Source organism: Antrostomus carolinensis, unplaced genomic scaffold (assembly GCF_000700745.2).
Source record: "Antrostomus carolinensis isolate BGI_N321 unplaced genomic scaffold, ASM70074v2 scaffold23261, whole genome shotgun sequence".
In the NCBI taxonomy this organism is placed as follows: Eukaryota; Metazoa; Chordata; class Aves; order Caprimulgiformes; family Caprimulgidae; genus Antrostomus; species Antrostomus carolinensis.
This window is the reverse complement of record NW_010293818.1, coordinates 4,116-19,573: the sequence shown is the minus strand read 5'-3', so window position 1 is coordinate 19,573 and position 15,458 is coordinate 4,116. Positions and strand designations below refer to the sequence as shown.

The window sequence follows — 15,458 nt, the reverse complement described above, 5'->3', positions numbered from 1 at the left end:
ACCAATGTGCCAGGATGCAGAGGGAACACGTACTTAATTCTCAAGGTCCAGCACCTTGTGGGATGGGGCACGCTAAAATGAAAGCCCTTTTGGAACAGCAGTTTCAGCTCCCCTTTGACTCCATCATTTCACAGGTTACCTTCTCCTCTTGATTAGAAGGAAACCCAGGTTCCCCCACCCCAGCCGTGAGCAAGGCTGCCCGGAGCCGTGCTGCAGGAAGGCAGGTGAATGTTTGTGACTCCTCTGAGGGACTGGCAGCAGTTTCACACCAACTGACTGAAAAAAATTGCCTGAAACTGATCTGAGAAGGTCCATGGGACTGGCGTGCTGGGTGGGGACTGCAAGCTCCTTTCTACTGCCAGGAAAGGAAACATTGTGCAGGAACACACATGGCTGAGGAATGAATCCCTAAGACGAGCATGGTGTGTGATCTCTCTGTCACTGCATTTTCCTTCCACTAACCATTTTTGATGGTGCTTAGTTGCTGGCCGGGATTAAACCACAACAACTTCATCTCCTGTTAAAATTCTCCTTTTCTTGTCCTCATTATTCCCTCAATTTCTCTGCCTTTTCAAATACCTCCCATCCTCTCCTGTCTTCTTCAGTTTCTTTTTTAACTCCCACTACAGGTTTCTTTCCCCTTTCATTTCATCGCTGGGACCATCACATCTAAAGATCCCTTGGTCTCCACCACTCTGAAAAAGCCATGCACTGTCTTCTGCACTCAGAGGTAGGAGTCTACATGTCCAATGCTCTTCTTGTCTCTACTCCCTTCACTTGCTGCTCTTCAGGAACAAGATTTCCTTCACTTGCTAGCCTAATCTTACAGTATCTCAGACTTGGCATAAGAGGAAAGATATGCAAGGATCATGGCAACCAGCAGGTATGTAACCATTTGCTTTCAAAATTTAGTAAGTGGCAGGGGTAAGATCCAGGGCTGGCATTGCTTTTTGCCCTCCTGACTTTCATGTTGCACCCATCAAAGTTTCCTGTTCTGTATATCTAGCAAGGCTTCCGCATACCAGGGCTAGAGCTTTCCAGCTTGGCATCTAGAGCTCTGCTGCAAGTCGTTGTGGCCAGATCAGTTGGGAACAGATCACCTGAAACACTTTTGGAGTTAGTTTACAGGTAGAGCTGCATGGAGATCAGGACACTTCTCTGTCTCATGGTCCCATAGCCCTCTGTGACTCCCTGGCTCACAAGGTGTTTGTTACCCTGGGCATTCACTTATGTCACTCCACAGGGGCCTCGGTCCTGGGCTCCTGTGGTCCTTGGCATAGTGAGGGTCCCCAGAAGGGAACGCTTTCCTTGGCTTACTCTCCACTAGGCTTGTGGCGCTGCTCTGCCATGCCTCGTTGGAGGATAAGGTTACCATACATCTTGGCAAGGTGAATCCTGGCCACCTCTAACTTTGCCAACACGTCGTCCATTTCTCTGTTCTCTAAAAATATCGTAGTCCTGTTTAAAACAAAAAGGGAAAAAAGTGTTGAGGGAAGGTGTTCTGGACAGAAGGGGTGCTAGAAAAGAACGACTGTTCCATGATTTTCACACACATAAACCAACACACTGCGTGACATCACTGTCAGGGGAACCCTCAGCAGCAAGGCTGGGCTCAGACAATTCCAGTGCAGCTTGGCAATGCTGGTGGGGCCACAAGGCCTGGGGCTTGGACCCAGACAGTCTCTCTTGCTCCACATAACTTATAAGCTCCATGCCCAGAGCCTGTCAGGTTGCCGTCTTTGATCCTGCCTAGCTGATGAACCCTTTTTTCAGCCTGCATAAAAGTCCTGGAGGTGCATTTGGATATCTCCAGGTGCAGGCTCTGTCACCGGGTAGCCTGGAGCGGTGGGTCTGGCTCATTCAGAGACAGCACTTATTTCTCTTCAAAAAGGCACACAAAGTGCTTTTGGGACTGCCTCTAAACAAGAACGGCTGACACCGCAAGCCTGTATTTTAAACCAATTCAGATCAAACACTAAGGAAATGCCAAACCAAAGAGCTTTCCATTTCCTCTGCTTCCCCTGTAATCCACCCGACTGTCTCTCGGTGCCTGGGAGTGCTGCTGGCCTCAAAGTTAACAACCTCCTTTCACACTCAGGAGAGCTGGGCTTTTTATCTGTCCTATCCCTGATGGCCTCCAGCTCTAAAGCTTCCCACACAACCCACCTTTAATAAATTGGGACAATTACTCTGGGCTTCTCAAGGATAATTGCTAATAAAATTCAGCAGATTTTACTCAAAAGACATGAAAGGGTTGGAAGCAGAAACAGACAGAAACTAAAGGGGAAAGAAAATGCAGGACAGAAATAATAGGCCTTGTTCCATTCATGTCTCATCCACCACTGCTGAGTTTTTGTTCTTAGAGTCACATATTTCAGAGGTGAATACTCTCAAGCTGTCTCTGGTGGGGGAATGGCTCATGCTCGCTGCTTTGGAAAACTGGTTGGTTGTTTTTGAAGTTAGTTACAAGATCTTCCTGAACCTAGAAGAAGCCAGGAAAGCCTCAGGCTGGGATTTACAAAAAATCAGCACAACATCCACAAAAGAAAAAGTCACAAGAAGACAAAATTGTCCGTATTCATCCTGATGTTCTCTGTAGGAACCCCTTCCAATACTTTATTTTCCAATGAAAGTTTAATGCACACAAGCAATGACTTCTGAGGCCAGGATGGTTTTATACATTCTCCTGAGGCACTGTAATACTTCTACACAGTCTCAGTTCAAGACAGTTGAGGAGCTATTCAGACCATCCTGCTCCCTGTGCACAAGAGCAGAACCCAACAGATGAGTTAGTCATCTCTCATCGGCAGCCCAAATGGCAGGAACCTCAAAAGACACCAACTAGGAACAGCATTGTTGTCGGTGTTACTTGGTTATCACACAGTGTCTAAAAGAAGAGCAGCTCGAGGACTGCATAGCCATTGGATGCATCTGTCATATAGGAACATCAGGCTGATAAAGGACTAGGTGGGTCACCAAACCCAGTCTCCAAATAATCTGTCTGTCAGATTAACTGGGAGCAAATTATAGGTGTCACTAATGAGACACATGAAATGGTACCGGCATGTCTTGCCTCCAGACTGTCTCTACTTGTGGCACATAGCCAGCACTACATAGGAAAGCAAAAAACCCTCTGAAACTAAATTACTTCTTGGAGGAAGGGGGAGGGAGTTTTCTTCCTAAACAGGCCACTAGCAACAGTCCCGAGCATGGGATTTATGTGGGATAGATATAGGAAAACAAATGGCTATGCAATATTCTTTCACATTCTCTCAAATATATCAGCATATCACAAACCCAGGGATTCTTATCACAAGTGTAATTTTATGTCATTATGGTTCCATTATGTAGTTATAAAATCTCTTTCACAAGCTCACGGAGCTCCACCTTCAGAAAAAAAAGTACTTTTCTTGCCTGACCCCACTACTTCCTAGTGGAAGACCATTCCAGAACTTTACTCCACAGGAGGAAAAAGACAGTCCTTGCTACATTTGATTTGAAATATAGCACATACCAAGTTAGAATCAGAATTAACCTGAACTAGATCAGGTGGATAACAGAGGAAATAGGAGGTCTTGAACAGGGAAAGAAGATGCAATATCAGAAAGCTCTTCACTCCTTGATTACTATCTCCCTGCTCCTCCAAGTCAGCTAAGATGCAAGAACAATTAAGGATGAACTTCAATATTAAATAGGACCTAAAATTGCCTTTTGTTATTTTACTTTCCTTCCCTGTATTTATACTTCAGTAGATCAATATCCTCATTTCCTGTTTCTGCATCGTGTCTCTTTAAGCTTCTCTGATGTTACGCTGCCTGCAGGTAACTGTGAGAAGCAAACCACTTCCCTCCCCAGGGGAGACAATGAATCTAAATAAAATAATATTGTAGAATACCCCTTTGGGAAGTGGAAAGTCAGCCTATGTTCCCCACCAAAAGGCAGGGGTCACTTTGGGAGCACTGCATGCCAGAACACACTGAAAAGTCTCTCCTGGCAGGATTTATCCAGTGCTTATAACTGATACCTACTAACCAGAGCCCCCTTGATCCAGGAAACATAACCCTATATTGCAATAGGTCCAAACTCCTGTTTATTTCAGTCTGTTTCTGTATTTACCACATTAGGAGATGATATGAGACATTTTGAGATGTCATGGCCCACAGAGTGGCCTCTGTGTCCTTTACCAGCCAAGAGCAAGGGGATCATTTTGTAAATGGCAGCCCAGAGCACCTCAACTGAATCTACAACCTTTGTGTATGAAACTATGCTGATGTTGTTCTTTATTTATGAATTGTTCCTTGCACAATGAAAGAAACACCTGTCAACCTATGAATGTAGAACAAATCAATTCCTTAGGGCCAGCAATTCTCCAACAGTCTTTTCTTCAATCCAGATAAATCAGCCTCTATATAAAAGCTTCACGAATTGTAAAGTAATCATCAGGTGTTTTAAGAAAATGGTCAATCAATTCTCAGAGACTATTATAGACTCCAGGAAATCATTGAAGTTTCTTACAATTGTAGTTTGTAACTCTATAATGCTTTCTCCCAAGGCATCTAACCCTCTAACACAGCAGCTCCTGAACTATTCCCCTGGCATTTCCACTTCTGCTCTGCAAGGTAGCGACTGTGGTCACACACCCTTGCTTGGGAACTGCTTTCCTAGCATATATTCCTCATGTCGTAACATGTTTCTAGCACCTAAGAGTCATCTGAACCTGCTTTGCAAAGTATTTAGAAATGAAATCTTAAAGCAATGTGACCCACAGCACAAATTAACACCCATCAGACTCGGCTGTGACTATTTGGTGCTCTGCACTGCAAGCAGAAATGGCTGGATGCTGATGTTACCGCTGGGAAATGGCATTGAGGGATGGCGATTCAGTCCAGGGCACTCAGATGGATTTAACATTGGTGGTAGGAGTAATGTTTTATTCAAATCACAGCTTTACCTTGAGGAGCCATATTATTTTGTGACCCCATTGCAGCAGGACTGGACCCAGCCACCATTTTGAAAGGGAGACTACGGCAATGCCACACCATGTGAACAGCAGTGCACGCTGCTCAGGGCAAGGCTGGGGCAAAGAGGGGTTCAAACCCTCACAGAAAATCTGTCTCTCTACATAGTCATTGGGGCCTATGTCCTGGAGAGCACAGAGGACAAGGGGATGGGAGACCAAGGGGTTTTTCTCCTTAGTATTCCACATATAGGCTAGGGCAGCATAGCAAGCAGTCCTCGCTCATATACGCAGGTTCCCACTGATTCTGACACGAAAGACTGCCCTGTGATTCCAGATTTGCTGGGGCAAGTTTTGTGTGCTCACACCCCTAAAGTCTTGTACTCACGAAATCAAGGATCTGTATTTCTTTTCCAGGGCAATTTTTTCCAGGTAAAAAGACAAGTAGAAGAGCAGGGCCATGAGGAACTCATCTAGTTTCTCATTCCTAAATGGAAGGTAGAAAGGTCACTGTGAATTCTGCAGATTTGCTGATATAGACACCACCAGACCATCAGGAAAAAGAACAAAGTCTCTGTTCAAGGGCCTGCATTATACCAAACCTTAGCTATATGGTTGAGACCTATTCATAGCAAGGACTCCACCCCACACTAAGACTTTGAAGGCTTTTAGGGAACCACTAACAGAGTCCCATAAACATGCTGAAGAGTGGATTGAATTGGATATTACCAGACATACTTCTCAGAAGCATGATTTCTGCACTGAACATGCTGGAAGAGTGGTATTCACATGCAAAGGAAAAGAGGGACAACTCGGACACCTCTCCCCTTCTGAAAGGACAGTATGGCTAAGGCTCAGCAAGGTCTACAGATACAATCCTAAATCAAAGGCAAAGCAGGCACTGTGTGGCCCTGGTGCTCTCAGGGATACAATGCTCTGCCTGCTGCCTCCTCACTTTTATCCTGTGGAGAAGTAATGCTGATAAGTGACAGCAGCATATAACTGAGCCCTGTAGCTCTGATGGGAACAGCAGCAGCCTAGGAAGGCAGCCCAGTTTCCCAGCTGTGTTAGCACGCCTGGTGCACACAGTGCTGCGGAGGCACTGGCTAACATGGAACTGAACTTAGAGTAACACAGATAACAACTTTTGGATATTTAAGTCCAAGTTCTTGCCTTCCTGTAGGTAACAGAGTGGAAGGCTTTCAAACAGGTGACAGGATTATTTCTCTGCACGTGTCAAAGACAACATACATTTGGTATTGTTTCCCAGTGAACCTCACAGATTTTAAATCTCTGATATTTCATATTCTACTTCTCATACACCCTGGTCCCTCCAGTACCAGCTACACACACATAATTCTTGAAACAAACTCTAAATGACATACCTCATAACTGCTGCAAATGATAACATGTGTTGTGACTCATTTGCTTTTCTCAAAAGCAAAGCAGCATCTGAAAACATACAGATGAGAAAAACAGTATTTCATCAAAAAAATTGCTAGTGTTAGTAGAAATAGCTTTCTAAGTTGTATGAGCAATGCCTTGCTGATATGAAATACCAGTAATTACTCACGTTTTACATCATCCAGAGTCACATATTCATGTTGTAGCCATTCTGCCCCCCTATGCAATTTTCCTTCTCTGTCAGTCAGCCTTCTTTCAGGGAGTGTTGCACTGCAGTCATCTTGGAAAATACTGATGGTTGACCAGTACATAACATTTAAGGACATAGTGTTAATTCCAGGCTGAGAATATTAAGATTATCTACCTGTTATGTACTCTCCTCATTGCACCCAGTTTCACAGGGACAGGCAGTGCAATGTGTTTGGCAGGTATCCTGAACTAACTTTCAACTATTATAACCACAAAACAGGCTGGGGATGTTGAGAGAAATAGGACATTTCACCTCTAAGGTTGCGTCTGAAGTTGCTCTTTTAGTTGCTAATATAATATATTGTGACTATATTATTTAGATCAAAGAGATTTTAAGTAATGAATGAAAGTCAGCTATACCATGTTGTGAATTTATAAAATTAATAATAATAATAATAATACTTTAATCTTTGAAGTACCTTACACAGATGAATTAATTACCTCACAATACTCTTTAGGGTAGATGAGAATTGTTACCTCATGCTGAGCGATCTGGAAACAGCAACAAAGATGCTGAAAGACTTTACCAAAGTCATACCAGGCTAGTGCCTGAGCTAGCATTCAACACCAGGCATGTCTGGCTCTGTTTTTATGTTCAGACCACTCAACCAGCCTGTTGAAATGGCAGCTGGCTTCCTGTTTCACGTGTTTTGTTCAGACATGATCCTCAGACAATGGATGAAAATATTCCCACCCAAATGAACTTGTTTTTGAGCTAGGCTAGGCAAAATTAAATACCTCTTTAATGTCTTGACACGCATTTCCTGAAAGTGAGTATTTTTCCCTTCCTTATGGTTTTCCTCAGCTGCTGGATTGGAGCTGAAATATAGAGCATGAGGATGCAGTAGTATGAATTTAAATTACTAGGAGCCGTGCAAAGAGGTCAACATCTCATGATACAAAGGCATATCTATTTTGGCCTCTAACTGACACTAAGGAAACATCTGGGTTGTGGAGAGGTCCACAAGAGACATTGCTTTCAAGAACACAGAAGCAAAGAATAAAGGGGCTTCCTTGGGTCTTCCTGTTCTGCATCCTGCCACCATACCCACTCCGCCATGCAAGCCCTTCAAGCAATTGGTGTCTCAAGTGGCTTTAGGAAGATTTTAAATATAAACTGTTCAGTTCCAGGGCTTTTCTTTGTGATTGCTGAGGGCAGAGACAGGCAGACGTCATGGAGAAACTCACTCCTCTCCCTGAAGCCAGCAGCATTCCCAAACCCAGCAGAGAAGCTGGCCAGAGCTCCTGAGACACAGACCATGAAAGGTGCCTGCAGTAGCTGTGTGGCCAGGGGAGAGGTGAGCAGCCTGGCTCCACTGTGACAAAGGCTTGGAAAATGCCAGGCAGGGCAGGGCATGGAGGCAGCAGCGTGGGACTGAGCCACCACCACCACACTCCACCGTGCTCCCTGCCCTGCCCTTGAGAAGAGAGAAAGGGGGACATGGTTTGGGTGTTGGGGATTTTTTGCCCCAATAAAGACTTAACCCACAACTGCCAGAGAAACTCAAAGCACAGTTATGTGCATTTTGTCCCCTGCAGAGCTGTGGTTTCCCTAAAGGTCTGCAGTCCTCCAGTGCTCACCAATGCACAGGGTCATACATAACACCAGCAACAGGGAACACCACTCTGTGGGCTTCCACCTGTAGACAGCTGGAGTGGCATTTGGCCCTCACGTCCAGCACTGCTGCTCCAGTACATGGTGCACATTTCTGACATGTGGCAGGACTCGCCACACACTTTTAGTCATCCCTCCATAGTGAGTTGAGCTCAAGAGCAGTGCAGAGTACATGCATATTTCTAATTTTCTCCATTAACATGATGGGATAAATGCCACAGAGCAACAGTTAAGGACCTCCAGTTTCAATGAAAAATAAAAAGTAATTTTAAAAAAAAATTGTCCTGCAGTTGGTGTTCAGGCAAAACAATATTATACCCTGATTTTAACGTCACTTGCAACTGCTGTATCGAGGCCTAAACCTGCACAATTTGAAACTAAACATCATTCTTTTACCTTGCAAATTCAAGTGTGTTAGTATCATCTTTCCAGTACCACACGCCTGAAGTTAGTTTTATCGTCTGCAAGAAAACAGCATATAGAGTACATGTCATAAATCTGTGCTCAAGTTCTCAGCCCAACAAAGTGTTTATAACACAAGCATTGTGTATATGGGCCACTTTCTATCTTTCTTCAGTCTGCTTTTCACCCAGATGTTGTTTGCGTGTGAGTTATTGGAACAGAAGTTCTCTGAGATTAAAGGTTGCCAGCATAAGAAGGAAAAACGTGTATCTATCCTTTTTTATGTCTTTCAGGTTATAAATAAATAATTGAAAGCTCGCTAAGGAACATCAGTTCTTTGATTGTCAGTGGATCAATAAAGACTGAGAAATCAAATGGAGCCATGCATTAAACCACATATTGCTTGCATTTGTTTTGGGGTTTTTTAATAAGTAATTGTAGAGACTAAGTATCAAGAGAAAGGAAACCTTTGTTTAAAAATTGAATGTGTTATGCATTTTCCTGATATTCTGAGAACTTTAAATAAACACCAGATAGACCCTTCAGGGAACACTGGTCAAAACTATAAGTAACAGCATTTTACAGTATCTATATTTTTTTTTAAAATCCACACAAAAATCCCCTGGAAATAAATAAGTTATATTAGTCCTTTCTTAATTAACAAGAGAGACTTGCAAACCCTTAACTATTATTTGCAGGTCACATTTAAAGCAAAGGTCCTTTTATTGCTGAAATCCTTCTGCCTACAAATTTAAACTGAGTGAAACATTAAGGCTTTCTGTGACTTTTTGCCAGGTACCATTGAGCCAGCCAGCCACAAGTTGGCTCACAAATTCTTGCTCAATCTAATTTGCTAGCAGAGTGCTGGATACGGGACACCAGAATAATTCCATTTCAGCAGCCAGCAGCCCATGCAATGGTTAGACCACAGAGATGAATATTAGGAAACCGTGGCTCTGATTCTTTGACAAAAAGTGGTAATTCCAACTTGTCTGTTCTAGTCTTCAGTTCCAGCTTTCTAATACTGGTTTACAACTCTCAGAAGAAAAAGGCCGTGCAAATGCTATGCCTTTATGTTACACAGAATGGATTATGTATCATGAAAAATCAGAAAAACAGGAAAGGTGGTAGTACAGCAGAGCAAAGCCTCCCAACCCGTCACAAGAAGGAGAAAATACCCCTCCTGTGTCTTCAAAATGTATCTCAGCTGCTTTTCACCAATAGAATGGCTGAATAACTGTCCCCAGCCACTGTGCTCCCTGGCTGGGGCAGTGGGACAGGTCCCTCCCCTGCCCACCCCACAGGTCCTCCCATGACCTCAGGATCTGCTGCAGAGGAAAACGTGAACAGCAGCAACGAGATGGAGCTGGGAAAGGTGGGGAGACTCACAGTTAGCATGGTGCTGCCCAGGACACTGCCAGGAGCGCAGCGACCAAGGCAGGCACTGTTGACAGCAGTATCCTGGTGACAGTCTGCTGTCCCCTGGGAACCGTGGATCCCAGTATGCAAATCCCCCCCAGCCAGCCCTGCGGACTGGAACTCATGGTCTGTGTGCTCTGCTCCTTCCCACCTCTGCTAAGCAGCTTCCCTGGATAATATTTTAGTCCAAACAGGGAAATTAAGTGCTTTCCATGCAGTAACATCCCCGCAGCCACTCATTTGGGCTTACTGTGCTCATTTGATGGTCGGGAGCTGCAGATATTTTCCTGGTTACTGGCCCAGTGAGGGCAGCTGTGCCTGGTCCCTCTGTTACAGGCATTGATGTCTGCACAGCACTCTGAATGTTAAATATACTTTAGCTTGGGACTTTACAAGATTTAAAAGTATATCTGCCAGGTAACAAGTCTCCTGTGACATGACCTAGGTCCCTCTGTGAGCAATCAGCTCAAGATTTGCAAGTTGCCCCTAAAAAGAATTCTCATATGCTAAGGCATGTCACTTAGGGGCATGATTTTGAGGGAGGAGTTTTGATCTTCAGGATTTTGTGAAGCATTGGTTTTTTGCAAGCAGAAAAATCACTCATACTAGTCATTCACAGTGGAACAGTGTCTTGTATAACAGATACTGCTCAGATCACACCCCAAATTGGTACAAGTTATATTGACAACAGCACTTTTTGCCAATAGAAGTCAAGTCCCCGTGAAGCGTGAGGTTTTGTGTAACAGCTAAGCCAGGCTAATAGCAAGTTGTTGATGGAAGAGGCATTCTTGCTCCCATCAAAGTTTTCCAATCATTTATCTTTGTGTTGATTCTTTATCTTCTCTGTCCCCTCAGCAAGGCGGCTCCCTAAAGTGTCAATAACAGTAATCCAGCAAAAATAAACGAGCAGCTTTCTGTTGAGTTAGCATTTTACATCAGTTCATGCTGGAGTCAGAGAGGGGCCAGCGGAGATGCAGATAAAGATAAGGGGATGGGGAGGACCACACCTCTCAATAGATCAGGTCAGCTATAAGGTGAAAACCAGCCATAATCCAGGAAAATTTTGTTAGAGCAGCTGCACTAGGCCAGTATGTACTTTAAAGAAATGAAAATACATGACCTAAGACTTTTAGACAGTTCAGTTCAGTAAGACAGAAGGAACATTTCCTATGCTTTCAGCTCTTAAAGATGGCATCATTCATTTTTGCAACAGTTTCTAACTAGGGAAAATACTCCTGAAAGCAGCACCGAGATGTTCATGACCACATGGAAGAGTACATTGACAATACAATGTGGGGAAAGAAAATTTCCATAAAACAACCTGTGCCTAACTTCCCCCCCTTTCCATAGCCTTTCCAACACTGCATCTTTTCTCTTGTGGGTACTCCATAAAGGTTTATCCATGCAAACATAATCAGTCCATGGATAGCTAAGCAAGAATCTCAAATCAGCCTGGAAATTCAGCTCTGGCTCTGTTCTCTACAACCATCTCTCTCTTTTTTTTTTTTTTTTTTTTTTTTTATTGACAATGATATTGTGTATGTTGTGTTTCCAGTTGCTATTGCAGGTTGCCAAGTACATATCCATGACTTGGCAGCCAAGTTGCATATTTAAGAGGATGAGAGAAGCAGGTTTGGGAACGACCTCAAATCTCACCCATGGCAGCCAGGCAGCACTATAGAAACAGGCTCCCCATCAGGGAAAAGTGGGAGCTATGGAACTAATGGCTCATCAATTCATTTTTATAGAGTGGGGTTGTCGTCAGCCTCAGGAGACCATCAGCCCATCTTGGCTCCAGTAAAAGTCATGCCAAAAGAACTGGGAAAAGTAAAGGACATGTTGCAGATAGTCAGGGCCACCTGTATTAGCATCCATGGTGCATGCAGGAGGCAGGGGAGACAAACCTTCATCTGTATTAGACTTGGGAGGAAATTGGGACAAAAAGCTTAGATGAAAAATGGGGAGAAACTAAGAGTGAGATCTGCCCACAGGGAGAAAAACTGTGAATGGGAAGACTGGGACTGATAGCAAAACACAGAGCTAGCTAGGCAGGCAGGGCAGGCCTGGAAATCAGCACAGCAGGCAGGTGAACTAGGGGAAAATGAAGACAAATCTGGAAGGGATTTGTGGAGAGTGGCCCAGAATTGGCTCTGGCCAAGCCAGGCCAGACAACAGTGTTAGGAGGAACCCCGAGACTGAGTTACCAGAGCAGGAGACTTGGGACACTCAATGTACAACCAGGTGCTTGCTGGAGGAGATCAGTTCAGCCCAGCATCTCACACATACTGATGGTCCAAATGGGTATCAGTCTGGAAAAAAAAAAAAAAAAAAAGTCTGGCATTGTGTAGCAAAGGAGATTAGTGTCTGTTAGATCCCTGCTTCAGCTGTTGCAAGAGTTGGAAGCTATAAAAGAAGCAAGCCAGAAGATTACAAGAGGTGAAATTAAGGCTTAATGGTTGAAGCAGTTGAAGGCTACATGGGAAACTGATTTCCATATGGGCTTCAGTCATGCCAGGCAAATCACTCCATTCCACATTTAACCCTAATGGCCATTATTTGCATGCTCTTTTCTCTCTGAGTGAATGGCCTGGCTTCACGGAAGTCTAAAAAGCAGGACTGGGTGCCCACAGCTGTGACCAAAGCCAACGGGAACTCTACTTTGAACAGTCCAAGAAGTGTATAATACTGTCCTGGTTTTGCTAGGATAGGGTTAATTTTCTTCTTAGTAGCTAGAAAGCACTGTGTTTTGGTTTCAGTGAGGATTGTTATGAGAACAATGTTGATAACTACAAGGACATGGTGCTTGGGCAGTTTCCAAGAGCAGAGGACTGGAAGGGGGGAGTGGAGAAGAAAAGTGTAGCAGTTAGTAAAACCCAGAATTGACAGTTGGATATGCCAATAAGATATTCCATAGCATATTACATCGTGTTTAGTATATTAACAGGGATTGACCAGAAAGGAGGGATTCTCTCGGGAATAGTTTGGGCTCATTTTTTTCCAGAATTGTGATTTTGGTTTCAGGGTTCCATTTTGCTCCTCCGGGATCGATATCAGTGGGTGGTGAGCAACTGTACTGTGCATCGCCCAGATATATATAGTTGTTATCATTATTACTCTTATCATTCTTATTTTATTTTACTCTAATTATTAAATTGTTCTTATCTCAGCCTACAAGTCTCCTGGCCCCTTCACTCCTCCAGTTCTCTACCCCATTCCCTGGGTGGGGGGGGAAGGGGGAGGGCCTGCGAGTGACTGTGTCTTGTTTGGCTGCCAGTGAAGTTAAACTATCACAAATACTAATTCTGTCTGAAAAAACAGTTCCTTGGCATTTCCAGTAGAAGACCCCATAATGGAGAGATGGTGTTTGGCTTTTGGTGTTTTCTTTTATCACCTTCTCTCTGTGGGAATTATACACGTCGGGGTGAAAACGAGATGTTTAATGTTGTGAAGCACTAAAGATGCAATGGTGATGAGATACACAGGCAACATCCTAAGGGATAATTCTTCTCCAGAGCTGGGGCTGGGCAGCACACAGTAAATAAGGTGTATATTGAACTTGGAAATACAACTTTCTTAGAGTGTACACTGTCAATTATGTGACTGAGGCAGGTGCCCTACAGAAGAAAAAAAAAATTTAAAACCCTGTTACAGTGTAATTAAAAACTGGGTTATGATGCATAAGCACAAAGAAAGAAGAAATAGAGTTGCTCTGATGGTCATTTCTGAACAAGTGACCTTGCAGCCTTAATAGGCTTCTTTTAATGTTGTTTCTTGTGGTGTTTGTGTATCCATGTGCGTCCCAGTAGCTGAGAACACTCAACAGTACGCATATGTACCCATTCTTTAGGTATATCTAATGTTTAATTTGGATATCACACCCAGAAAATAAACATATGCATAAACTCAACAAAAATATCACTGACTCACCATCCAGTCATCCACCTCTTTTCTGCCTCTTGTTTCTTCTTGCTGTGTCAAGCCTCTGTCTTCCATGCCCACCGTATTAATTCCTTCCTCTCTTCCCAAGGGCAGTTACATGTCAGCCTGGGTTTCTCTGGGGATATTAGACTCTATGTGCACGCAGCACTGTTTGCATTAGACACACAAGTACAGAACTCAATTTCATGGTAACTAATACTTAGTCCATGACTACACCATTTACCTGCCAAGTACTTCTGCCTGCCCATTAAAAACAGGATCATGCTATATGAATGGAATAAATAATGTCCTTAGGCGCAATACTGTGAGCACTGGTGTGGTTTTTCACTTCAGATTTGTGCAAAATTGAAGCTCATAATCCTTTGTTTTCAGCAATTTTCAGTTTCCACGTGTTAACACTGCTGCATTTCAGTCCCATCCCTTGGATCATCTGAAGCAAAGGGTAGTTAGATAGCTGCACTGTAACTTCTGGGGAGACACCGTGTCCCCTCACATCCACACCTTCCCGGGACACCAGCACCAGCCTTGCCCTAAACACATAGCCCTGTGGCCTGGCTACCTGCCACGTTCAGTGGCAACTACATTCACAGGGGCAAACGTGCTAAAGGTCTTTGATAGGCAAAGGCAGAATTAGCTGCTGAGTCCAGCCCAAAGGTCTGAGGGAGCTTGGGAGGCGGTGATTGCTTACGGGAACCCAGGCTGCTTTTGGAAAGCCAGAAAAACCAGCTGCACATTCTTCTACTGAAATCTTCACGCAATTACTCCCTCTGCGTGGTTTTATCAGATGAGATTATTGAACATTAGCAGTTGTCAGCTACTTTCATGCAGCTAGGAATTTGCCTTGTGCTCCCAACAATCAACCTTTTGTTATTAACATGCCTCTTAACAGAAAGGAAGAAGTATTTCAGTGTACTTCATATTCAACAGGTATTTTCAAAATTTTGATTTTAATTCTGTATTCTGAAGTGCTCAGAAATCTATGGAGCTTAAGAAAAATGTCATAGCCTAGTTTCTAGTTCTTCTGTAGGATATAATAACCATCCCCCTGCTATAGAATTAGGAAAAAAAAAAAAAAGTGAAATTTAATATAGATGTACTATAGGCAAGATCTTCTCTGTTCAGTTCTGTGAGCTTTGAAGGTAATTATTGCAGAGAACTTTGGGTTTAGGGTTTTTTAATTACAGAGACTTTTTAGCTTAGAATTTTTAGTTTGGTTATCTTCCACCTGTAGTGCCCAGGACAGGACTAAGGACTTACTAGCATTAGTTGGCTTTAACCAGGCTGTGTTAGTACATTTGCAAACATGATGTGAATGAGGACTGCAGCAGGAAAATAAGGAGCCTGCCAAATTAGAAATAAATGTGGTTTCGAAAGAAATATGTTTACATTTTTAGACACAGCCTGGCAAAAAGAAAAGCTACTTTCAGCTAAGAGATGTGATTGCTAGACTGTCGGTTCAACTGTGCAGCAACT

At 43.5% G+C, this 15,458-nt stretch overlaps 1 protein-coding gene across 1 annotated transcript in view; it reads right to left on the bottom strand.

Moving 5' to 3' along the window:
- Window positions 1-14,039, bottom strand: part of PPP1R36 (protein phosphatase 1 regulatory subunit 36) — a 20,940-nt gene extending 6,901 nt beyond the window's left edge. Inside the window, 7 exon segments of the mRNA XM_010177442.1 lie at window positions 1,318-1,458; window positions 5,346-5,444; window positions 6,343-6,409; window positions 6,531-6,652; window positions 7,349-7,429; window positions 8,622-8,788; window positions 13,974-14,039. Of these exon segments, the coding sequence (XP_010175744.1) occupies window positions 1,318-1,458; window positions 5,346-5,444; window positions 6,343-6,409; window positions 6,531-6,652; window positions 7,349-7,429; window positions 8,622-8,788; window positions 13,974-14,039 (743 nt within the window).
- Window positions 14,040-15,458: the final 1,419 nt, after the last annotated feature.